The following is a 26,930-nucleotide window of genomic DNA, read 5'->3' as shown; positions in this document are numbered from 1 at the left end:
CCCCCCCATCCTCCTTTTCTAAGCAAATTGGGCTTGGGGGTTCCTGAGGGGTCCCCTCAATTTTGGGGGGTCCTGGGACAATATAGGGGGGTCCCCTTGATTTTGGGGGTCCCGGGGGAATTTGGGGGGTCCCCTTGATTTTGGGGTGTTTTGGGGGGGTTTAGGGGTCTCCTAAATTTTGGGGGGGTCCTGGGAGGGGTCTCCATGATTTGGGGATCCCCAGGTGTTTTGGGGAGGTCCCTTGGATTTGGGGGTTTCTGGGGGGTCCCCTCAATTTTGGGGGGGTCTTGGGACGGTTTGGGGGGGTCCCCTCAATTTTGGGGGTTCCAAGGGGTTTTGGGGGGGTGCCTTGGATTTGGGGGGTCCCAGAGGGATTTAGGGGATCCCTTCAATTTTGGGGGGTCCCAGGGTGTTTTAGGGGACCCCTAAATTTTGGGGGAGGTCCTGGGGGGGGTCCCTTTTATTTTGGGGGGTCCTGGAACAATATGGGGGGGTCCCCTGGATTTTGGGGGTCCCAAGGGGTTTTGGGGGGTTCCTTTGGATTTGGGGGGTCCTGGGGGGGTCCCCTTGATTTTGGGGGGTCCCAGAAGGATTTGGGGGTCCCCCTCAATTTTGGGGGGTCCCGGGGGGTTTTAGGGGTCCCCTGAATTTAGGGGGGTTTTGGGGGGGTCCCCTTTATTTTGGGGAGTCCCAGGGGGATTTGGGGGATCCCCTCAATTTTGGGGGGTCCTGGGGGGTTTTAGGGGTCCCCTGAATTTTGGGGGGGTCCTGGAGGGGTCCTTTGGATTTTGGGGGGTCCTGGGGGGGTCCCTATGACTTTGGGGGTCCCCAGGTGTTCTGGGGGGGTCCCTCGGATTTAGGGGTCCCAAGGGGTTTTGGGGGGGGTGCCTTAGATTTGGGGGTTTCTGGGGGGGTCCTTTGGATTTTGGGGGGTCCTGGGGGGGTCCCCATGATTTGGGGGGTCCCCAGGTGCTTTGGGGGGGTCCCTTGCATTTGGGGGTCCCAAGGGGTTTGGGGGGGGTCCCTTGGATTTGGGGGTTTCTGGGGGGGTCCTTTGCATTTTGGGGGGTCCTGGGGGGTCCCCTTGATTTGGGAGGTCCCGGGGAGGGGTCCCCATGATTTGGGGGTCCCCAGGTGTTTTGGGGGAGGGTCCCTTGGATTTGGGGGTCCCAAAGGGTTTTGGGGGAGGGTCCCTTGGATTTAGGGTTTTCTGGGGGGGGTCCCCATGATGTGGGGGGGTCCCTGGGGGGGTCCCCATGATTTTGGGGGCCCCCAGGTGCTTTGGGGGGGTCCCTTGGATTTGGGGGTCCCAAGGGGTTTTGGGGGGGGGTCCCTTGGATTTCGGGGTTTCTGGGGGGGTCCTTTGCATTTTGGGGGGTCCTGGGGGTCCCCTTGATTTGGGAGGTCCCGGGGGGGGGGGGTCCCCATGATTTGGGGGGTCCCCAGGTGCTTTGGGGGGGTCCCTTGCATTTGGGGGTCCCAAGGGGTTTGGGGGGGGTCCCTTGGATTTGGGGGTTTCTGGGGGGGTCCTTTGCATTTTGGGGGGTCCTGGGGGGTCCCCTTGATTTGGGGGGTCCTGGAGGGGGGTCCCTTGGATTTGGGGGTCCCCAGGTGTTTTGGGGGGGTCCCTTGGATTTGGGGGTCCCAAGGGGTTTTGGGGGGGGTCCCTTGGATTTGGGGATTTCTGGGGGGGTCCCCTTGATTTAGGGGTTTCTGGGGGGGTCCTGGGAGAGTTTGGGGGCTTCCCCTCGGATTTAGGGGTCCCAAGGGGTTTTAGAGGGGGGTCCCTTGGATTTGGGGATTTCTGGGGGGGGTCCTTTCGATTTTGGGGGGTCCTGGGGGGTCCCCATGATTTGGGAGGTCCCGGGGGGGGGTCCCCATGATTTGGGGGGTCCCCAGGTGTTTTGGGGGGGTCCCTTGGATTTAGGGGTCCCAAGGGGTTCTGGGGGGGGTCCCTTGCATTTGGGGGTCCCAAGGGGTTTTGAGTGGGTCCCTTGGATTTGGGGTTTTCTGGGGGGGGTCCCCATGATGTGGGGGGGTCCCGGGGGGGGTCCCCATGATTTTGGGGGTGCGGGGGGGGTCACCTGCAGCTCGTCGAGGCTGAACTCGCAATATTCGCGTCTCGTCCCCTTCCCATTGGTCAGGATCCCACAGCCGCTCATCATGATGGTACCTGGGGGGGGGGAGGGGGGATAAACCGGGGGACCCAGGCGTCCGGGGGGGCCCCACCCCCACTCTGAGGGGACCCAGGCGTCCGGGGGGGACCCAGGAGTCCGGGGAACCCCCCCCCCAAGCCACTTTTTGAAGGGGATTTAGGGAGTCCCAGGGTTATTTTGAGGGGTCCTGATCGCCACTTGGAAGGGACCCAGGCGTCCGGGGGGGACCCAGGCGTCCGGGGAGGGACCCAGGCGTCCGGGGAGCCCCCCCCACCCCCTTTTCTAAAGCTATTTGGGGAGTCCCAGGGTTATTTTGGGGGGGTCCTGACCCCCACTTGGAAGGGACCCAGGCGTCCGGGGGGGACCCAGGCGTCCGGGGAGGGACCCAGGCGTCCGGGAAGCCCCCCCCAACCCCCTTTTAAGGGTATATGGGGAGTCCCAAGGGGTTTTGGGGGCACCCCAAGTTTGGGGGGGGTCCCCATAATTTAGGGGGGGTCCCCATAATTTTGGGGGGGGTCCCAGGGTTTTTAGGGGGGGGTCTTGGGAAGGGACCCAGGCGTCCGGGAAGCCCCAACCACCCCTTTTTTAAGAATATATGGGGAGTCCCAAGAGGTTATGGGGGGACCCCAAGTTTGGGGGGGTCCCCATAATTTTGGGGGGGGGGTCCCAGGGGTTTAGGGGGGGATCTTGGGAAGGGACCCAGGCGTCCGGGAAGCCCCCACCAACCCCCTTTTAAGGGTATATGGGGAGTCCCAGGGGGTTTTGGGGGCACCCCAAGTTTGGGGGGGGTCCTCATAATTTAGGGGGCGTCCCCATAATTTAGGGGGGGGTCCCAGGGGTTTAGGGGGGGTCTTGGGAAGGGACCCAGGCGTCCGGGAAGCCCCAACCACCCCTTTTTTAAGGGTATATGGGGAGTCCCAAGAGGTTATGGGGGGACCCAAAGTTTGGGGGGGTCCCCATAATTTTGGGGGTGGTCCCAGGGTTTTTGGGGGGGGTCTTGGGAAGGGACCCAGGCGTCCGGGGAGCCCCCCAACCTCCTATTCTAAGCATATTTGGAGCATCCCAAAGGTCTTTTGGGGGGGTGTGGGGGGCACCCCAAGTTCGGTGGGGTCCCTATAATTTGGGGGGGTCCCCCCCATTTTGGGGGGGCTCTGACCGGAGCGCAGGTTGGTCATGGTGGCCGGGTACTCCAGGCTATTGGGGTTATGGGCGGTCACCCCAATTTCGATGGACCCCGACCATTTGTCCACCAGCTTGTCGATGCGGATCTGGGGGGGACGGGGGGGTCAGGGACCCCCTGAACCCCCAAATTACCCCCCCGGAACCCCCAAATTAACCCAGGGACCCCCAATGAACCAGGGACCCCCTGAACCCCCAAATTAACCCAGGGACCCCCCCAATGAACCAGGGACCCCCTGAACCCCCAAATTAACCCAGGACCCCCCCAATGAACCAGGGACCCCCTGAACCCCCAAATTAACCCAGGACCCCCCTATGAACCAGGGACCCCCTGAACCCCCAAATTAACCCAGGGACCCCCCCAATGAACCAGGGACCCCCTGAACCCCCAAATTAACCCAGGGACCCCCCCAATGTACCAGGGACCCCCTGAACCCCCAAATTAACCCAGGGACCCCCCCAATGAACCAGGGACCCCCTGAACCCCCAAATTAACCCAGGGACCCCCCCAATGAACCAGGGACCCCCTGAACCCCCAAATTAACCCAGGGACCCCCCAATGAACCAGGGACCCCCTGAACCCCCAAATTAACCCAGGGACCCCCCCAATGAACCAGGGACCCCCTGAACCCCCAAATTAACCCAGGACCCCCCCAATGAACCAGGGACCCCCTGAACCCCCAAATTAACCCAGGACCCCCCCAATGAACCAGGGACCCCCTGAACCCCCAAATTAACCCAGGACCCCCCCAATGAACCAGGGACCCCCTGAACCCCCAAATTAACCCAGGACCCCCCCAATGAACCAGGGACCCCCTGAACCCCCAAATTAACCCAGGGACACCCCCAATGAACCAGGGACCCCCTGAACCCCCAAATTAACCCAGGGACCCCCCCAATGAACCAGGGACCCCCTGAACCCCCAAATTAACCCAGGGACCCCCCCAATGAACCAGGGACCCCCTGAACCCCCAAATTAACCCAGGACCCCTCCAATGAACCAGGGACCCCCTGAACCCCCAAATTAACCCAGGACCCCCCCAATGAACCAGGGACCCCCTGAACCCCCAAATTAACCCAGGGACCCCCCCAATGAACCAGGGACCCCCTGAACCCCCAAATTAACCCAGGGACCCCCCCAATGAACCAGGGACCCCCTGAACCCCCAAATTAACCCAGGGACCCCCCCAATGAACCAGGGACCCCCTGAACCCCCAAATTAACCCAGGACCCCCCTATGAACCCCTAAATTATCCCAGGACCCCCATAACTCTCCCCAGGACCCCCATAATGACCCCCAGGACCCCCATAGGACCCCCAAAAATCCCCCTAGGAACCTCATAGCACCCCCATAATGACCCTCAGGACCCCCATAAACCCCCCCCGACCCCCATAAACCCCCCTTAGGACCCCCATAGAATCCCCATAAATCCCCCCAGGACCCCCATAAGGACCCCGATACTCCCCCAGGACCCCCCCAACCCCCCCAGGACCCCCATAACTCCCCCCAGGATCCCCATAGACCACCCCAATTCCCCCATAGCACCCCCCATAAATCCCCCAGGACACCCCAATTCCCCCCCTAGGACCCCCATAGTGACCCCCAGGACCCCCATAACCCCCCCTAGGACCCCCATAACCCCCTATAATGACCCCCATAACCCCCCCATAGGATCCCCGTAACACCCCCCAGAAACCCCATAACCCCCATAGGACCCCCATAAGCCCCCCAGGACCCCCATAACCCCCCATAGGATCCCATAACCCCCCTCCAGGACCCCCACAGTGATCCCCAGGACCCCCATAACCCCCCTAGGACCCCCATAAACACTACGGGACCCCCATAAACCACCCCAATTCCCCCATAACACCCCCATAAACCCCCAATTCCCCCCATAGGACTCCCATAAATCCCCCCATAGGATCCCCATAACTTCCCCCAGGACCCCCATAAATCCCCCATAGGACCCCCATAATGACCCCCATAACCCCCCAGGACCCCTAAAGTGACCCCCTATGACCACCATAACCCCCTCTAGGACCCCCATAGTGACCCCCAGGACCCCCATAACTCCCCATAGTGACCCCCAGGACCCCCATAACCCCCCCTAGGACCCCTATAGTGACCCCCAGGACCCCCATAAGCCCCCCTAGGACCCCCATAAACCCCCATAGGACCCCCATAGTGACCCCAGGACCCCCCCTGGGACCCCCATAGTGACCCCCAGGACCCCCATAAGCCCCCCTAGGACCCCCATAAGCCCCCATAGGACCCCCATAGTGACACCCAGGACCCCCATAACCCCCCCCTAGGACCCCCATAAGCCCCCATAGGACCCCCATAGTGACCCCCAGGACCCCCATAACCCCCCCTAGGACCCCCATAAGCCCCCATAGGACCCCCATAGTGACCCTCAGGACTCCCATAGGACCACCACGACCCCCATAACCCCCCACAGGACCCCCATAGGGACCCCCATAATCCACCCTAGGACCCCCATAGTGACCCCAAGGACCCCCATAACCCCCTAGGACCCCCATAACCGCCCCTAGGACCCCCATAGTGACCCCCAGGACCCCCATAACCCCCCATAGGACCCCCCTAGTGACCCCCAGGACCTCCCCTGGGACCCCCATAGTGACCCCCAGGACCCCCATAACCCGCCCTAAGACCCCCATAACCCCCCCTAGGTCCCCCATAACTCCCACCAGGACCCCCACAGGACCCCCATAGTGACCCCCAGGACCCCCATAACCCCCCCTAGGACTCCCATAGTGACCCCCAGGACCCCCATAACCCCCCTAGGGCCCCACAGTGACCCCAATGACCCCCATAACCCCCCTAAGACCCCCATAACCCCCCCTAGGTCCCCCATAACTCCCACCAGGACCCCCCTAGGACCCCCATAGTGACCCCCAGGACCCCCATAACCCCCCTTAAGACCCCCATAACCCCCCCGAGGACGCCCATAACTCCCACCAGGACCCCCATAGGACCCCCATAGTGACCCCCAGGACCCCCATAACCGCCCCTAGGACTCCGATAGTGACCCCAATGACCCCCATAACCCCCCCTAAGACCCCCATAACCACCCCCTAGGACCCCCATAACTCCCACCAGGACCCCCCTAGGACCCCCATAGTGACCCCCAGGACCCCCATAACCCCCCCTAGGATCCCCATAGTGACCTCCTAAGAGCCCCATAACCCCCCATAGGATCCCCATAGTGACCCCCACGACCCCCATAACCGCCCCTAGGACTCCCATAGTGACCCCAATGACCCCCATAACCCTCGCTAAGACCCCCATAACCCCCCCTAGGTCCCCCATAACTCCCACCAGGACCCCCATAGGACCCCCATAGTGACCCCCAGGACCCCCATAACCCCCCCTAAGACCCCCATAACCCCCCCTAGGACCCCCATAACTCCCACCGGACCCCCATAGGACCCCCATAGTGACCCCCAGGACCCCCATAAGACCCCCTAGGACCCCCATAGTGACCCCCAGGACCCCCATAACCCCCCACAGGACCCCCATAGGACCCCCATAACCCCCCCTAGGGCCCTTCTAGTGACCCCCAGGACCCCCATAACCCCCATAGGACCCCACAGTGACCCCAATGACCCCCATAACCCTCGCTAAGACCCCCATAACCCCCCCTAGGTCCCCCATAACTCCCACCAGGACCCCCCTAGGACCCCCATAGTGACCCCCAGGACCCCCATAGCCCCCCCTAAGACCCCCATAACCCCCCCTAGGTCCCCCATAACTCCCACCAGGACCCCCATAGGACCCCCATAGTGACCCCCAGGACCCCCATAACCCCCCTAGGGCCCCACAGTGACCCCAATGACCCCCATAACCCCCCTAAGACCCCCATAACCCCCCCTAGGACCCCCATAACTCCCACCAGGACCCCCCTAGGACCCCCATAACCCCCCCTAGGACCCCCATAACCCCCCCTAGGACCCCCATAGTGACCTCCTAAGACCCCCATAACCCCCCCTAGGATCCCCATAGTGACCCCCACGACCCCCATAACCCCCCCTAGGACCCCACAGTGACCCCAAGGACCCCCATAACCCCCCCGAGGACGCCCATAACTCCCACCAGGACCCCCCTAGGACCCCCATAGTGACCCCCAGGACCCCCATAACCGCCCCTAGGACTCCGATAGTGACCCCAATGACCCCCATAACCCCCCCTAAGACCCCCATAACCCCCCCTAGGACCCCCATAACTCCCACCAGGACCCCCCTAGGACCCCCATAGTGACCCCCAGGACCCCCATAACCCCCCCTAGGATCCCCATAGTGACCTCCTAAGAGCCCCATAACCCCCCCTAGGATCCCCATAGTGACCCCCACGACCCCCATAACCCCCCCTAGGACCCCACAGTGACCCCAAGGACCCCCATAACCCCCCCGAGGACGCCCATAACTCCCACCAGGACCCCCCTAGGACCCCCATAGTGACCCCCAGGACCCCCATAACCCCCCCCAGGACCCCACCTCGAACATCTCCCCGTCGCGCAGGGGCCGGTTGGTGAGCACCACGCCGTTGTTGAACTCGTCCAGCGGGCGCCTCCTCTCCGCCGTCTTGTGCCCGTTGCTCAGCTTGATCAGCGCCCCGCACTTCTCGTGGAACAGCAGCGCCTCATTGGACAGCGCCGGCCCCGCCCACGCCGCGCCTGATGGGGAGAGGGGGCGGGGCCACCTCAGGGACACGCCCCCTCCAAGAGGCCACGCCCACCATAGGCACACACCCACCCAAGAACCCCCTATTGGGTCCTTATGGTGAGGAAGGGAAGCTCTGCCCCCTGCGGGAGGCCACGCCCCCTGGGGTAGGCCACGCCCCCTTGGGTAGGTCACGCCCCCTTGGATAAACCACGCCCACCAAGGTCACCCCATTCAATCATTATGGGAAGGAAGCGGAAGCTCCGCCCCGAGTGGCCCTTATAGGACACACCCCTTGAATAGGCCACGCCCCCCCGGGAACACCCCCCCATTCAATCATTGTGGCAAGGGAGGGGAAGCCCCGCCCCCTTATAGGCCACGCCCCCCCACAGTCTAAGCCCACTCTAAAATAAGGTATTGAGTCACTACGGTAAGAGAAACGGAGGCTCCGCCCCCTGGAGTAGGCCACGCCCCCTCAAATAGGCCACGCCCACCGTGGGACACACAGCCCCCTTCAATCATTATGCTAAGAGGAGGGGAAGCTCCGCCCCCTCGAATAGGCCACACCCACCAGGAAACATAGAGCCCCCTTCAATCATTGTGCTAAGAGGAGGGGAAGCTCCGCCCCCCTGCGGTAGGACACGCCCCCTTGAATAGGCCACGCCCACCCCCATTCAATCATTATGGCAAGGGGAGGAGAAGCTCCAGCCTCCCCGGGAAGGCCACGCCCCCTGGGACAGGCCACGCCCCTTGAACAGGCCACGCCCACCAGGGAACACCACCACACCCCCCCTTCCAATCATTGTAAGAGGAGGGAAAGCTCCGCCCCTTGTAGGCCACGCCCCCTTGAATAAGCCACACCCACCAGGAGTCCTCCCCATTCAATCATTATGGCAAGGGAGCTGAAGCTCCGCCCCCTGGGGCAGGCCACGCCCCCTACCCTTTTTATGGCAAAGCCCCACCCCCAATGTTGGCCACGCCCACTCTGGCCAAGACCACGCCCCCATAAGACACCCCACCCACAAAGCTCCACCCCCTCTGAGAGCCCCACCCCCTCCCAGCTGCAGGCGGGGCTGAGCGTGGCCCCGCCCCCGTGGAGGCCCCGCCCACTTTAGGCCCCGCCCCCTGTCACTCACCCTCGGGCGTGTCCAGGCTGTCGGGAAACTTGTCCGGGCGGGGCCGGGGCGGGGCCGGGGGCAGCGCTGGGGGGGGGCAGTGGGACCAGTGACCCCCCAGTGCCCTCCCAGTAACACCAGTGAGCCCCCAGTAACACCCCAGTGCTCCCAGTAACCCCAGTGACCCCCCAGTGCCCTCCCAGTAACACCAGTGAGCCCCCAGTAACCCCCCAGTGCCCTCCCAATAACCCCCCAGTGCTCCCAGTGACCCCCCAGTGCCCTCCCAGTAACACCAGTGAGCCCCCAGTAACCCCCCAGTGTCCCCCCAGTGCCCTCCCAATAACCCCCCAGTGCTCCCAGTGACCCCCCAGTGCCCTCCCAGTAACCCCAGCAACACCCCAGTGCCCTCCCAGTAACACCAGTGACCCCCCAGTAACACCCCAGTGCTCCCAGTAACCCCAGTGACCCCCCAGTGCCCTCCCTGTAACACCCCAGTGATCCCCCAGTACCCTCCCAGTAACACCCCAATAACACCCCAGTGCCCTCCCAGTGCTCCCAGTAACACCAGTGACCCACTCAGTAACACCCCAGTGCTCCCAGTAACCCCAGTGACCCCCCAGTAACACCCCAGTGCTCCCAGTAACACCAGTGACCCCCCACTGCCCTCCCAATAACACCCCAGTGCCCTCTCAATAACACCAGTGACCCCCCAGTAACACCCCAGTGCTCCCAGTAACCCCAGTGACCCCCCAGTGCCCTCCCAGTAATCCCAGTAACATCCCATTGACCCCCCAGTAACACCCCAGTGCTCCCAGTAACCCCAGTGACCCCCCAGTGCCCTCCCAGTAACACCCCAATAACACCCCAGTGCGCTCCCAGTAACCCCCCAGCATCCCCCCAGTGCCCTCCCAATAACCCCCAGTGACCCCCCAGTGCTCCCAGTAACCCCAGTGACCCCCCAGTGCCCTCCCAGTAACACCAGTAACACCCCAGTGCCCTCTCAACAACACCAGTGAGCCCCCAGTGACCCCCCAGTGCCCTCTCAGTAACCCCAGTAACACCCCAGTGACCCCCCAGTAACACCCCAGTGCTCCCAGTAACCCCCCCAGCACCCCCAAAATCCCCCTCCCCATCACCCCCAGCCCCCCAAACCCCCCCATAATCCCCCTCCCACCCCCCCCAAATCCCCCTCCCCACCCCCAACCCCCCAAACCCACCCCCAACCCCCCAAACCCACCCCCAAATCGCCCCCCAATCCCCCTCCCCATCACCCCCAGCCCCCCAAACCCCCCCATAATCCCCCTCCCCACCACCCCCAGCCCCCCAAACCCCCCCATAATCCCCCTCCCCACCCCCCAAATCCCTCATATTCCCCCTCCCACCCCCCCCAAATCCCCCTCAACACCCCCAGACCCCCTCCCACCCCCTAAATAACCCTCAATATCCCCCAAAACCCCCTCCCCATCACCCCCAGCCCCCCAAACCCCCCCATAATCCCCCTCCCACCCCCCCAAATCCCCCTCCCCACCCCCAACCCCCCAAACCCACCCCCAAATCGCCCCCCAATCCCCCTCCCCAGCCCCCCAAATATCCCCAAATCCCCCCCATAATCCCCCTCCCCATCACCCCCAGCCCCCCAAACCCCCCCATAATCCCCCTCCCCACCCCCCAAATCCCTCATATTCCCCCTCCCACCCCCCCCAAATCCCCCTCAACACCCCCAGACCCCCTCCCACCCCCTAAATAACCCCCAATATCCCCCAAACCCCCCTCCCCATCACCCCCAGCCCCCCAAATCCCCCCCATAATCCCCCTCCCCACCCCCCAAATCCCCCCTCCCACCCCCCAAATCCCCCTCCCCACCCCCAACCCCCCAGACCCACCCCCAAATCGCCCCCAATCCCCCTCCCCAGCCCCCCAAATATCCCCAAATCCCCCCCAATATCCCCCTCCCCACCACCCCCAGCCCCCCAAACCCCCCCATAATCCCCTCCCCACCCCCCAAATCCCTCATATTCCCCCTCCCACCCCCCCCAAATCCCCCTCAACACCCCCAGACCCCCTCCCACCCCCTAAATAACCCCAATATCCCCCAAAATCCCCTCCCCATCACCCCCAGCCCCCCAAACCCCCCCATAATCCCCCTCCCCACCACCCCCAGCCCCCCAAACCCCCCCATAATCCCCCTCCCCACCCCCCAAATCCCTCATATTCCCCCTCCCACCCCCCCCAAATCCCCCTCAACACCCCCAGACCCCCTCCCACCCCCTAAATAACCCCCAATATCCCCCAAAACCCCCTCCCCATCACCCCCAGCCCCCCAAATCCCCCCCAAAATCCCCCTCCCCACCCCCCAAATCCCCCCTCCCACCCCCCAAATCCCCCTCCCCACCCCCAACCCCCCAAACCCACCCCCAAATCGCCCCCAATCCCCCTCCCCAGCCCCCCAAATATCCCCAAATCCCCCCCATAATCCCCCTCCCCACCACCCCCAGCCCCCCAAACCCCCCCATAATCCCCCTCCCACCCCCCAAATCCCTCATATCCCCCCTCCCACCCCCCCAAATCCCCCTCAACACCCCCAGACCCCCTCCCACCCCTAAATAACCCCCAATATCCCCCAAAACCCCCTCCCCATCACCCCCAGCCCCCCAAATCCCCCCCAAAATCCCCCTCCCCACCCCCCAAATCGCCCCCAATCCCCCTCCCCAGCCCCCCAAATATCCCCAAATCCCCCCCATAATCCCCCTCCCCATCACCCCCAGCCCCCCAAACCCCCCCATAATCCCCCTCCCCACCCCCCAAATCCCTCATATCCCCCCTCCCACCCCCCCAAATCCCCCTCCCCACCCCCAACCCCCCAAACCCACCCCCAAATCGCCCCCCAATCCCCCTCCCCAGCCCCCCAATTATCCCCAAATCCCCCCCAAAACCCCCTCCCCATCACCCCCAGCCCCCCAAATCCCCCCCAATATCCCCCTCCCCATCACCCCCAGCCCCCCAAATCCCCCCCAAAACCCCCTCCCCACCACCCCCAGCTCCCCAAACCCCCCCATAATCCCCCTCCCCCACCCCCCAAATCCCTCATATTCCCCCTCCCACCCCCCCCAAATCCCCCTCAACACCCCCAGACCCCCCTCCCCCCCCCCAAAATGCCCCAAAACCCCCTCCCCATCACCCCCAGCCCCCCAAATCCCCTCCAATAACCCCCAAACCCACCCCCAATAACCCTCAACCCCCCCCCTTACCAGGCAGATTATTCCCCCCGGCCATCACAGGCGGCGGGGGGGGCGGCGCGGGGGGGGTGGCGTTGTCACCGTCGTCCTCGCCGCCGTTGTCCCCATCTGCCCCCCCCGCCCCCCCATCGCCATCGTCCCCCCCCTCGTGCGGCACCACGGTCACCTGGGTGCACTTCCCATAGAGATCAACCACGGCCCAAACGCGGGGGGGGACGCCGGAGGCCGCCACCCCCCAATCGCGCCCGTTCACCCAAAGGCGAAGCTCCCCCCCCGTCGTCACCTGCACCCCCACCCTGTCCCCCTCCCCCAAAACGTCCAGGTCCGGTCCGAAATCCTCGCGGAGGGAGCGGCCGTCGCGCAGCACCGAGCACCCCGAGACCACCCAGGAGCCCCCCCGGAGCCCCGTGGCGCTGCTGGGGAATTGAAGGGCGGCGGGGTCCAGGGAGGTGACCCCCACCTCCAGGGAGCCGCTCCACGAGTTCACCTGGGGGGCAAGAAGGAAATGGGGGGGTTAAAGGGGGGGAATTGGGGGGTAAAGGGGCGCCTGGTGGGGAAATGGGGGAGAATAAGGGGGCAATGAATGAATGAATGGGGGGGAATGGATGGAGGAATGGGGGGGAATGGATAAATGAATGGGGAGGAATGAAAGAATGAATGGGGGGGAATGGATAAATGAATGGGGGGGAATGAAAGAATGGGGGGCAATGAAAGAATGAATGGGGGGGAATGGGGGGCAATGAATGAATGGGGGGGCAATGGATGAATGAATGGGGGGCAATGGATGAATGAATGGGGGGCAATGGGGGGCAATGAATGGGTGGGGAATGGGGGCAATGGATGAATGAATGGGGGAGAATGGGGGGCAATGGATGAATGAATGGGGGAGAATGGGGGGCAATGGATGAATCAATGGGGGGGAATGTGGGGCAATGGATGAATGAATGGGGGGGAATGAATGAATGGGGGGAATGGGGGGCAATGAATGGATGAATGGGGGGCAATGGGGGTCAATGGATGAATGAATGGGGGGAATGGGGGTCAATGGATGAATGAATGGGGGGAATGGGGGGCAATGGATGAATGAATGGGGGGAATGGGGGGCAATGGATGAATGAATGGGGGGAATGGGGGGCAATGGATGAATGAATGGGGGGAATGGGGGGCAATGGATGAATGAATGGGGGGCAATGGATGAATGAATGGGGGGGAATGGATGAATGAATGGGGGGAATGGGGGGCAATGAATGGATGAATGGGGGGCAATGGAGATCAATGGATGAATGAATGGGGGGCAATGGATGAATGAATGGGGTGGAATGGGGGGCAATGGATGAATGAATGGGGGGCAATGGATGAATGAATGGGGGGAATGGGGGGCAATGGATGAATGAATGGGGGGCAATGGGGGTCAACGGATGAATGAATGGGGGGGAAATGGATGAATGAATGGGGGGGAATGGGGGACAATGGATGAATGAATGGGGGGAATGGGGGGCAATGGATGAATGAATGGGGGCAATGGGGGATGGAGCTGCTCCATGAGTTCACCTGGGGGGGATGAAAATATAGGGGGCTAAAGGGGGGAACTGGGGGGTTAGAGGGGTGCCTGGTGGGGAGTAATGGGGTGAATGGGGGGGTTATTGGTCCAGGGACGTGACCCCCACCTCCAGGGAGCCGCTCCACGAGTTCACCTGGGGGGCAAGAAGGAAATGGGGGGGCTAAAGGGGGGGAATTGGGGGGTAAAGGGGCGCCTGGTGGGGAAATTCAGGGCAATGAATGAATGGGGGGGAATGGATGGAAGAATGGGGGGAATGGATGGATGAATGAATGGAGGAGAATGGGGGGAATGGATGAATGAATGGGGGGAATGGGGGGCAATGAAAGGATGAATGAATGGGGGGCAATGGATGAATGAATGGGGGGGAATGGGGGGCAATGAAAGGATGAATGAATGGGGGGCAATGGATGAATGAATGGGGGGCAATGGATGAATGAATGGGGGGCAATGGGGGGTAATGGATGAATGAATGGGGGTAATGGATGAATGAATGAGGGGGAATGGATGAATGAATGGGGGGGAATGGATGAATGAATGGGGGGGAATGGATGAATGAATGGGGGGGAATGGGAGGTAATGGATGAATGAATGGGGGTAATGGATGAATGAATGGGGGGGAATGGGGGGCAATGAATGGATGAATGGGGGGGAATGGGGGTCAATGGATGAATGAATGGGGGGCAATGGATGAATGAATGGGGGGAATGGGGGGCAATGGATGAATGAATGGGGGGCAATGGGGGGTAATGGATGAATGAATGGGGGGCAATGGATGAATGAATGGGGGTAATGGATGAATGAATGGGGGGGAATGGGGGGCAATGAATGGATGAATGGGGGGTAATGGGGGGCAATGGATGAATGAATGGGGGGAATGGATGAATGAATGGGGGGAATGGGGGGCAATGGATGAATGAATGGGGGGAATGGGGGGCAATGGATGGATGAATGGGGGGAATGGGGGGCAATGGATGAATGAATGGGGGGAATGGGGTGCAATGGATGAATGAATGGGGGGAATGGGGGGCAATGGATGAATGAATGGGTGGGGAATGGGGGACAATGGATGAATGAATGGGGGGAATGGGGGGCAATGGATGAATGAATGGGGGGGAATGGGGGGCAATGGATGAATGAATGGGGGGAATGGGGGGCAATGGATGAATGAATGGGGGGCAATGGATGAATGAATGGGGGAAATGGGGGGCAATGGATGAATGAATGGGGGGCAATGGATGAATGAATGGGGGGCAATGGATGAATGAATGGGGGTAATGGATGAATGAATGGGGGGGAATGGGGGGCAATGAATGGATGAATGGGGGGTAATGGGGGGCAATGGATGAATGAATGGGGGGAATGGATGAATGAATGGGGGGAATGGGGGGCAATGGATGGATGAATGGGGGGAATGGGGGGCAATGGATGAATGAATGGGGGGAATGGGGGGCAATGGATGAATGAATGGGGGGAATGGGGGGCAATGGATGAATGAATGGGTGGGGAATGGGGGACAATGGATGAATGAATGGGGGGAATGGGGGGCAATGGATGAATGAATGGGGGGGAATGGGGGGCAATGGATGAATGAATGGGGGGAATGGGGGGCAATGGATGAATGAATGGGGGGCAATGGATGAATGAATGGGGGAAATGGGGGGCAATGGATGAATGAATGGGGGGCAATGGATGAATGAATGGGGGAAATGGGGGGCAATGGATGAATGAATGGGGGGAATGGGGTGCAATGGATGAATGAATGGGTGGGGAATGGGGGACAATGGATGAATGAATGGGGGGCAATGGATGAATGAATGGGGGAAATGGGGGGCAATGGATGAATGAATGGGGGGAATGGGGGGCAATGGATGAATGAATGGGGGGCAATGGATGAATGAATGGGGGGGAATGGGGGGCAATGAATGGATGAATGGGGGGTAATGGGGGGCAATGGATGAATGAATGGGGGGAATGGATGAATGAATGGGGGAAATGGGGGGCAATGGATGAATGAATGGGGGGAATGGGGGGCAATGGATGAATGAATGGGGGGCAATGGATGAATGAATGGGGGGAATGGGGGGCAATGGATGAATGAATGGGGGGAATGGGGGGCAATGGATGAATGAATGGGGGGAATGGGGTGCAATGGATGAATGAATGGGGGGCAATGGATGAATGAATGGGGGGAATGGGGGGCAATGGATGAATGAATGGGGGGCAATGGATGAATGAATGGGGGAAATGGGGGGCAATGGATGAATGAATGGGGGGAATGGGGGGCAATGGATGAATGAATGGGGGCAATGGGGGATGGAGCTGCTCCATGAGTTCACCTGGGGGGGATGAAAATATAGGGGGTTAAAGGGGGGAACTGGGGGGTTAGAGGGGTGCCTGGTGGGGAGTAATGGGGTGAATGGGGGGGTTATTGGTCCAGGGAGGTGACCCCCACCTCCAGGGAGCCGCTCCACGAGTTCACCTGGGGGGCAAGAAGGAAATGGGGGGGTTAAAGGGGGGGAATTGGGGGGTAAAGGGGCGCCTGGTGGGGAAATGGGGGAGAATAAGGGGGCAATGAATGAACGAATGGGGGGGAATGGATGGATGAATGGGGGGGAAATGGGGGGCAATGGATGAATGAATGGGGGGGAATGGGGGGCAGTGGGGGGCAATGAAAGGATGAATGAATGGGGGGCAATGGATGAATGAATGGGGGGGAATGGGGGGGAATGGATGAATGAATGGGGGGGAATGGATGAATGAATGGGGGGCAATGGATGAATGAATGGGGGGGAATGGATGAATGAATGGGGGGCAATGGATGAATGAATGGGGGGCAATGGATGAATGAATGGGGGCAATGGATGAATGAATGGGGGGGAATGGGGGGCAATGAATGGATGAATGGGGGGCAATGGAGGTCAATGGATGGATGAATGGGGGGAATGGGGGGCAATGGATGAATGAATGGGGGGAATGGGGGGCAATGGATGAATGAATGGGGGGCAATGGATGAATGAATGGGGTGGAATGGATGAATGAATGGGGGGCAATGTGGGGCAATGGATGAATGAATGGGGGGGAATAAATGAATGGGGGGAATGGGGGGCAATGAATGGATGAATGGGGGGCAATGGGGGTCAATGGATGGATGAATGGGGGGAATGTGGGGCAATGAATGGATGAATGGGGGGCAATGGATGAATGAATGGGGGTAATGGATGAATGAATGGGGGGGAATGGGGGGCAATGAATGGATGAATGGGGGGCAATAGGGGTCAATGGATGAATGAATGGGGGGCAATGGATGAATGAATGGGGGGGAATGGAAGGCAATGGATGAATGAATGGGGGGAATGGGGGGCAATGGATGAATGAATGGGGGGAATGGGGGGCAATGGATGAATGAATGGGGGCAATGGGGGATGGAGCTGCTCCATGAGTTCACCTGGGGGGGATGAAAATATAGGGGGCTAAAGGGGGGAACTGGGGGGTTAGAGGGGTGCCTGGTGGGGAGTAATGGGGTGAATGGGGGGGTTATTGGTCCAGGGACGTGACCCCCACCTCCAGGGAGCCGCTCCACGAGTTCACCTGGGGGGCAAGAAGGAAATGGGGGGGTTAAAGGGGGGGAATTGGGGGGTAAAGGGGCGCCTGGTGGGGAAATTCAGGGCAATGAATGAATGGGGGGGAATGGATGGAAGAATGGGGGGGAATGGATGGATGAATGGGGGGGAATGGATGGATGAATGAATGGAGGAGAATGGGGGGAATGGATGAACGAATGGGGGGGAATGAGGGGAATGGATGCATGAATGGGGGGGCATAGATGAATAAATGGGGGGCAATGGATGAATGAATGGGTGGGGAATGGGGGGCAATGGATGGATGAATGGGGGGGAATGAGCAGCAATGAATGGATGAATGGGGGGAATGGGGGGCAATGAATGGGTGGGGAATGGGGGCAATGGATGAATGAATGGGGGGAATGAATGAATGGGGGGCAATGGATGAATGAATGGGGGCAATGGATGAATGAATGGGGGGAATGGATGAATGAATGCGGGGAATGAATGAATAGGGTGGAATGGGGGGCAATGGATGAATGAATGGGGGGCAACGGGGGGCAATGAATGGATGAATGGGGGGGAATGAATGAATGAATGGGGGGAAATGGAGGGCAATGAAAGGATGAATGAATGGGGGGGAAATGGGGGGCAATGGATGAATGAATGGGGGGCAATGGATGAATGAATGGGGTGGAATGGATGAATGAATGGGGGGAATGGGGGGCAATGAATGGATGAATGGGGGGCAATGGGGGTCAATGGATGAATGAATGGGGGGCAATGGATGAATGAATGGGGGCAATGGATGAATGAATGGGGGGAATGGGGGGCAATGGATGAATGAATGGGGGGAATGGGGGGCAATGGATGAATGAATGGGGGGAATGGGGGGCAATGGATGAATGAATGGGGGGAATGGGGTGCAATGGATGAATGAATGGGGGGAATGGGGGGCAATGGATGAATGAATGGGGGGCAATGGATGAACGAATGGGGGGGGCAATGGGGGACAATGGATGAATGAATGGGGGAAATGAGGGGAATGAATGAATGAATGAGGGGGAATGGATGAATGGAGCTGCTCCATGAATTCACCTGGGGGGGGACAAGAATGAAATGGGGGGGCCAGGGGGGTGAGAAATGGGGGGTTAAAGGGGTCCCTGATGGGGATTAATGGGGAGAAATAGGGGGGAATGAATGAATGAATGAATGGGGGGGAATGGATGAATGAATGGGGGGTGCAACCACTCCATGAGTTGATCTGGGGGGGGCACAAATACAATTGGGGGTCAGGGGGGTAAGAAATGGGGTTATGGGGGAAATGGGAGGGGGGAATAAAATGGGGGGGGGGGGAATAAAATGGGAGGGGGGGAATAAAATGGGGGGGGGGGGAATAAAATGGGCGGGGGGGGTGTCTCCGATAAAGAAATTGGGGGATGAATGGGAGGTCAAGGGTGTCACCCCCCCACTGGGGGACCCTGATGTGATGGTCCCCCCAGTATCCCCAGTACCCCCTTCCCAGTCCCCCCAGTATCCCCAGTACCCCCTTCCCCAGTTCCACCCCAGTACCCCCCCAGTTATCCCAGTACCCCCCAATCTCCCCCAGTGCTCCCCAAATCCTCTCCCAGTTCCCCCCATTCCATCCCAGTGCCCCCCAAATTGCCTCCCACTCCCTCCCAGTAGCCCCCCAGTCCCCTCCCAGTATAAACCAGTCCCCCCCATTCCCCTCCCAATCCATCCCAGTGCCCCCCAAACACCCTCCCAGTATAAACCAGTCCCTCCCAGTTCCCCTCAGGCCTCTCCAGTCCCATCCCAGTCCCTCCCAGTATAAACCAGGCCCCTCCCAGTCCATCCCAGTGCTCCCCAAATCCCCTCCCAGTTCCCCCCCAGTATAAACCAGTGCCCCCAATTCCCCTCCCAGTGCCTCCCAAATCCCCTCCCAGTCCAAACCAGTGCCCATTCCCCTCCCAGTATAAACCAGTCTCCCCCATTCCCCTCCCAGTCCATCCCAGTCCCTCCCATATCTCTCCCAGTTCCCCCAGTGCCCCCCATTCCTCTCCCAGTACAAACCAGTTCCTCCCCAGTGCTCCCCAAATCCCCTCCCAGTGCCCCCCAGTATAAACCAGTGTCCCCATTCCTCTCCCAGTTCATCCCAGCGCCCCTCAAATCCCCTCCCAGTGCTCTCTAGTCTCTCCCAACCCCCTCCCAGTATAAACCAGTGCCCCCCATTCCCCTCCCATTCCTCTCCAGTCCCCTCCATTCCCCTCCCGGTCCAAACCAGTCACCCCCATTCCCCTCCCAGTATAAACCAGTGCCCCCCATTCCCCTCCCAGTCCAGCCCAGCGCCCCCTAAATCCCCTCCCAGTGTCCCCCCAGTATAAACCACTGCTCCCTATTCCTCTCCCAGTATAAACCAGTCCCGTCCACTCCCCTGCCAGTATAAACCAGTGCCCCCCACTCCCCTCCCAGTCCATCCCAGTCCCCCCCATTCCCCTCCCAGTATAAACCAGTCCCCTCCATTGCCCTTCCAGTCCCCTCCCAGTATAAACCAGTCCCCCCCCATTCCCCTCCCAATCCATCCCAGTTCGCCCCATTCCCCTCCCAGTATAAACCAGTCCCCTCCATTCCCCTCCCAGTATAAATGAGCCTTTTCCATCCCCCTCCCAGTATAAACCACTCCTCTCCATTCCCCTCCCAGTATAAACCACTCCTCTCCATTCCCCTCCCAGTATAAACCGGGTCCCTCCATTACCTTCCCAGTATAAACCAGTCCCCCCCAATCCCCTCCCAGTATAAACCAGTCCCCCCCATTTCCCTCCCAGCATAAACCAGTCCCCCCCCTTCCCCTCCCAGTATAAACCAGTCCCCCCATTCCCCTCCCAGTATAAACCACTCCCCCCCATTCCCCTCCCAGTATAAACCAGTCCTCCCCAATCCCCTCCCAGTCCCTCCCAATCCCCTCCCACTATAAACCAGTTCCCCCCCATTCCCCTCCCAGTCCATCCCAGTCCCCCCCAATCCCCTCCCAGTATAAACCAGTTCCCCCCCATTCCCTTCCCAGTCCATCCCAATCCCCCCCATTCGCCTCCCAGTATAAACCAGACCCCTCCATTCCCCTCCCAGTCCACCCCAGTCCCCCCCAATCCTCTCCCAGTATAAACCGGACCCCCCATTCCCCTCCCAGTCCATCCCAGTTCCCCCCATTCCCCTCCCAGTATAAACCAGTCCCCCCCTTCCCCTTCCAGTATAAACCAGTCCCTTCCATTCCCCTCCCAGTATAAACCGGATCCCCCCATTCCCCTCCCAGTATAAACCGGACCCCCCCATTCCCATCTCAGTCCCTCCCAATCCCCTCCCAGTATAAACCAGTCCCCCCCAATCCCCTCCCAGTCCATCCCAATCCCCTCCCAGTATAAACCAGTCCCCCCCCTTCCCCTCCCAGCATAAACCAGTCCCCCCCCTTCCCCTCCCAGCATAAACCAGTCCCCCCCATTCCCTTCCCAGTCCAACCCAGTCCCCCCCAATCCCCTCCCAGTATAAACCAGTCCCCCCCATTCCCTTCCCAGTCCAACCCAGTCCCCCCCAATCCCCTCCCAGTATAAACCAGCCCCCCCCAATCCCCTTCCAGTCCATCCCAGCCCCCCCCATTCCCCTCCCAGTCCCCCCCAATCCCCTCCCAATCCCCTCCCAGTCCCTCCCAATCCCCTCCCAGCCCAAACCAGTCCCTCCCAGTGCCCCCCCCACCTTCCTATCGATGCGCACGGTGAAGACCCGGCCGGGCCGCAGCGGCTCCCGGCTCAGCACCAGCCCGTGGTTGAACTCCTGGCCCGGTTGGGCCCGGGCCGCGCTCCGGCCGCCCTGGGACAGCGACACCAGCTTCCCGGTGCGGGGGTGCAGCTCCCCGGGCCCCCCGGGTTCCGAACGGGGCCCCCCAGGTTCCGAACGGGGCCCCCCCGGTTCCGAACCGGCCCCATCGCCTCCCGGCGCCGCCATCGCCATCGGGCCGCGGCCCCTTCCCCTTCAGCGCGACACCCGCGCGACGCTTCCCGCCGCGCCTGCGCGGCCGCGCTTTACGGCGGTGTGGCGCCACACCATTTCCCCCTTTTCCCCCCCTATTTCCCCCTCATTTCCCCCCTATTTCCCCTTCCCCCCTTTCCCCATGCGACCCCCACGCCCTCCCCCCACTTTCCCTCCCTTCCCCCTCCCCCACGCCGAGCGCCGAGTGGATTTTGCGGCGCTTTACGGCAGTGTGGCACCCCCCCATACCGCGGCGCTTCACGCCCGGGCAACGGTTGCCATGGCGACCCGGCCCTGCCCGGCAACGCGGGGGAGCCGCCGTTAATTAAAGCGCCGCAACGAAGCTGCCTTAATTACGAGGCTTGGAGGGGGTTAATTAGCGCCGGGAGGTCATTAATAAGGCTAATAAAGCGCTTCCATGGCGTTGTTTATTAACACGCTGTAATTAATGTGGTATCGTGATTAGCGAGCGGTTGTTTTGCGGCGCTTTACGGCAGTGTGGCACCCCCCCCCACCTCGAGCTTTACGGCAGTGTGGCACCCCCCCCGTCGCTTTACGGCAGTGTGGCAACCACCGCACAGCGGCGCTTCACGGTTGCCATGGCGACCCAGCCCTGCCCGGCAACGCGGGGGAGCCGCCGTTAATTAAAGCGCCGTAACGAAACTGCGTTAATTACGGGGCTCGGAGCGGGTTAATTAGCGCCGGGAGGTCATTAATCAGGCAGATAAAGCGTTTGCAAGTTGCTGCTTCTTAATACGCCGTAATTAATTTGTTGTTATATGATGATTAGAGGGGGTTTGTGGCTTAATTAGCGGTAAATTAACGGCGTTAAGTGCTGTATTAATTAGCCCATTAAATAGCTTTTTAATTATTTTATCAAGTATTTTATTGAACACGTCATTGATACTTTAATCAGCATTTTAATCGACTATTTCGTTAATTCTTTAATTAACTATTTCATCAATCATACCGTTAACGATTTAATTAATTGTTCGGTTAACTGATCCATTAATTAATTCATTAATGGGTTCATTAATTGATTCATTAATTGCTTCATTAATTATTTCCCCCATTGTTTCATTAACCCCTTCATTAATTGTTTCACCAAGGGGTCGATCAATTCACTCATTAATTAGTCCATTAATCACCCGCCAATTACTTCATTGATTATTCCATCAAGTTTTTCATCAGTATTTGCACGAATTATTTCATCGAGGCCTTAATCAATTATTTCGTTAGTGATGCCATTAATTAGGCAATTTTTTCCTTAATCTCTTCATTATTTGATTATCTCATTAATTATTTTATTAATTATCTCACTAATTATTTTAGCGGGTATCCGTTAATGATGGTGCCAATTACATCGTCAATTACATGATCGATTACTTCATCAGTTACCTCATTAAGTGTTTAATTAACGTTTGCCTTGAGTGTTTGCCCAATTATATTCACGACCCCATCGCCCCGCCCCTTCCAAGCCCCGCCCCTTCATTCCAAGCCCCGCCCCTTCATTTCAAGCCCCGCCCCTTCCAAGCCCCGCCCCTTCATTCCAAGCCCCGCCCCTTCCAACCCCCGCCCCTTCCAAGCCCCGCCCCTTCCAACCCCCGCCCTTCCAAGCCCCGCCCCCCCATCCCGGACCCCCCCATCCTGCCCCCCCCCAAGCTGCCCCCACCCCCCCCATCCTGCCCCCCAAATCCCCCCCATCCCGCCCCCCAGCGCCCCCCAAATCCCCCCCAGTCCCCCCCCGGTGCCCCCCAACATCCCCCCCATTCTGCCCCCTATTCCCCCCCATCCCGCCCCCAAATCTCCCCAGTCCCTCCCCCCAGTGCCCCCCAACATCCCCCAACCCCCCCATCCCCCTCCCTAATTCCTCCCCATCCCGCCCCTAATCCCCCCCATTCTGCCCCCCAAATCCCCCATTCTGCCCCCCAAATCCCCCCCACTCTGCCCCCCATTCTGCCCCCTAATTCCCCCCAATTCTGCCCCCAATTCCCCCCCATTCCGCCCCCCATCCTGCCCCCTAATCCCCCCCATCGCGCCCTCTATCCCCCCCCATTCTGCCCACTAATTCCCCCCATCCCCCCATCCCACCCCCCAGTGCTCCCCCCGATGCCCCCCGAATCCCCCCCATCCTGCCCCCTAATTCCCCCCATCCCGCCCCCCATTGCCTTCCATTCTGCTCCCAAATACCCCCCATTCTGCCCCCCAAATCCCCCCCACCCCTTGCCCCCCATCCCTTCCTCATCCCTTGCCCCCCATCCTGCCCCCCCCATCCCTTGCCCCCTCATCCCTTGCCCCCCCCACCCACCCCTCATCCCTTACCCCCCACTCCTTGCCCCCCATCCCTCCCCCATCCCTTGCCCCCCCATCCCTTACCACCCATTCTGCCCCCCCATCCCACCCCCCATCCCTTGCCCCCCATCCCTTGCCCCCCATCCCTTGCCCCCCCATTCTGCCCCCCCATCCCACCCCCCATCCCACCCCCCATCCCTTGCCCCCCCCACCCACCCCTCATCCCTTACCCCCCACTCCTTGCCCCCCATCCCTCCCCCATCCCTTGCCCCCCATCCCTTGCCCCCCCATCCCTTACCACCCATTCTGCCCCCCCATCCCACCCCCCATCCCTTGCCCCCCATCCCTTGCCCCCCCATTCTTCCCCCCTCATCCCACCCCCCATCCCACCCCCCACCCCTTACCCCCCATCCCACCCCCCATCCCACCCCCCATCCCTTGCCCCCCCATCCTGCCCCCCATCCCACCCCCCACCCCTTACCCCCCATCCCACCCCCATCCCACCCCCCATCCCTTGCCCCCCCCATCCCACCCCCCATCCCACCCCCCACCCCTTACCCCCCATCCCAGCCCCCATCCCACCCCCCACCCCTTACCCCCCATCCCTTACCCCCCATCCCACCCCCCACCCCTTACCCCCCATCCCTTACCCCCCATCCCACCCCCCATCCCTTGCCCCCCCCATCCCACCCCCATCCCTTACCCCCCATCCCACCCCCCATCCCACCCCCCATCCCTTGCCCCCCCATCCCACCCCCCATCCCACCCCCTCATCCCACCCCCCATCCCACCCCCCATCCCACCCCCCATCCCACCCCCCATCCCTTGCCCCCCCATCCCACCCCCCATCCCACCCCCCATCCCTTCCCCCCCACCCCTTACCCCCCATCCCACCCCCATCCCACCCCCCATCCCACCCCCCACCCCTTACCCCCCATCCCTTACCCCCCATCCCACCCCCCATCCCACCCCCCATCCCTTACCCCCCATCCCTTACCCCCCATCCCACCCCCCCCATCCCACCCCCCATTCCACCCCCCATTCCACCCCTTATCCCTTGCCCCCCCATCCCACCCCCCATCCCTTCCCCCCACCCCTTACCCCCCATCCCACCCCCCATCCCACCCCCCACCCCTTACCCCCCATCCCTTACCCCCCATCCCTTGCCCCCCATCCCACCCCCCATCCCACCCCCCATCCCTTACCCCCCCATCCCTTACCCCCCATCCCACCCCCCATCCCTTACCCCCCATCCCTTGCCCCCCATCCTGCCCCCCATCCCTTGCCCCCCATCCCACCCCCCATCCCACCCCCCATCCTTTACCCCGCATCCCTTGCCCCCCCATCCCTTACCCCCCATCCCACCCCCCATCCCTTACCCCGCATCCCTTGCCCCCCATCCCACCCCCATCCCACCCCCCATCCCACCCCCTATCCCTTCCCCCCCACCCCTTGCCCCCCATCCCTTGCCCCCCCCCCGTACCCCCCATCCCTTGCCCCCCATCCCTCCCCCATCCTGCCCCCCATCCCACCCCCCATCCCACCCCCCATCCCTTACCCCCCATCCCTTACCCCCCATCCCACCCCCCATCCCTTGCCCCCCCCATCCCACCCCCCATCCCTTACCCCCCATCCCACCCCCCATCCCTTACCCCCCATCCCTTACCCCCCATCCCACCCCCATCCCATACCCCCCACCCCTTGCCCCCCCATCCCACCCCCCATCCCACCCCCCATCCCTTGCCCCCCCCATCCCACCCCCATCCCACCCCCCATCCCTTGCCCCCCATCCCACCCCCCATCCCTTGCCCCCCATCCCTTAACCCCCACCCCTTACCCCCCACCCCTTACCCCCCATCCCACCCCCCATCCCACCCCCCATCCCTTACCCCCCATCCCACCCCCCACCCCTTACCCCCCATCCCACCCCCCATCCCTTGCCCCCCCATCCCACCCCCCATCCCACCCCCCATCCCTTACCCCCCATCCCTTGCCCCCCATCCCACCCCCATCCCTTGCCCCCCCCATCCCACCCCCCATCCCTTGCCCCCCATCCCACCCCCATCCCTTGCCCCCCCCATCCCACCCCCATCCCACCCCCCATCCCTTGGCCCCCCCATCCCTCCCCCATCCCTTGCCCCCCCATCCCTTGCCCCCCCATCCCTTGCCCCCCATCCCGCCCCCCATCCCTTACCACCCATTCTGCCCCCCCATCCCACCCCCCATCCCTTACCCCCCATCCCTTACCCCCCATCCCATACCCCCCACCCCTTGCCCCCCATCCCACCCCCCATCCCACCCCCCATCCCACCCCCCACCCCTTACCCCCCATCCCTCCCCCATCCCTCCCCCATCCCTCCCCCCTCCCTTGCCCCCCCCCACCCCCCCGTCGCCCCGCCCCGTGGGCGGAGCCCGCTCTGCTCCACCCCGTGGCGCCAGCCGCCTCCCGGCACCGCCGGCTCCGGGACCCCCCCGGGCCCCCCCGCCTGTGCCCCCCTCGTCACCCCCCTTGTCACCCCCCCTGTCACCCCCCGTGACCCCCAGTGTCCCCCCTTATCACCCCCTTTCTCACCCCCCGTGCCCCCCTTTCTCACCGCCCCGTGTCCCCCCCCTTGTCACCCCAGTGTCCCCCCTTTGCCACCCCCCATCACCCCCTTGTCACCCCAGTGCCCCCCCTTTGCCACCCCCCATCACCCCCTTTGTCCCCCCCAGTGTCCCCCCCAGTGTCCCCACGCGTCCCCCTTTGTCACCCCCCCTTTGTCAACCCCCGTGCCCCCCTTTGTCATCCCCCCCGTGTCCCCCAGTGTCCCCCCCAGTGTCCCCCCCGTGTCCCAGTGCCCCCCCCCGTGTCCCCCAGTGTCACCCTCAGTGTCCCCCCCGTGTCCCAGTGCCCCCCCCCGTGTCCCCCAGTGTCACCCCCAGTGTCCCCCCCGTGTCCCAGTGCCCCCCCCGTGTCCCCCAGTGTCCCCCCCAGTGTCCCCCCCGTGTCCCAGTGCCCCCCCCGTGTCCCCCAGTGTCACCCCCAGTGTCCCCCCCAGTGTCCCAGTGCCCCCCCCGTGTCCCCCAGTGTCCCCCCCAGTGTCCCCCCCGTGTCCCAGTGCCCCCCCCCGTGTCCCCCAGTGTCCCCCCCC

The 26,930-nt window shown here is 61.7% G+C and overlaps 1 protein-coding gene across 2 annotated transcripts in view; it reads right to left on the bottom strand.

Annotated features, from left to right (window-relative positions):
- NEURL4 (neuralized E3 ubiquitin protein ligase 4) overlaps positions 1-21,509 on the bottom strand; it is a 79,030-nt gene extending 57,521 nt beyond the window's left edge. For both annotated transcript variants that reach the window (XM_071800140.1, XM_071800141.1), the window contains exons 1-6: positions 21,235-21,509; positions 12,379-12,853; positions 9,152-9,217; positions 7,851-8,029; positions 3,313-3,424; positions 2,085-2,173 (exon numbers count right to left, since the gene is read on the bottom strand). In XM_071800140.1, coding sequence (XP_071656241.1) covers positions 2,085-2,173; positions 3,313-3,424; positions 7,851-8,029; positions 9,152-9,217; positions 12,379-12,853; positions 21,235-21,489 — 1,176 coding nt within the window. In that variant the 5' untranslated portion in view covers positions 21,490-21,509. The remainder of the gene's footprint in view (positions 1-2,084; positions 2,174-3,312; positions 3,425-7,850; positions 8,030-9,151; positions 9,218-12,378; positions 12,854-21,234) is intronic.
- Positions 21,510-26,930: the final 5,421 nt, after the last annotated feature.

Source organism: Patagioenas fasciata, chromosome 29 (genome assembly GCF_037038585.1).
Source record: "Patagioenas fasciata isolate bPatFas1 chromosome 29, bPatFas1.hap1, whole genome shotgun sequence".
NCBI classification, from domain to species: Eukaryota; Metazoa; Chordata; class Aves; order Columbiformes; family Columbidae; genus Patagioenas; species Patagioenas fasciata.
This window is presented reverse-complemented; position numbering and strand designations above follow the sequence as displayed.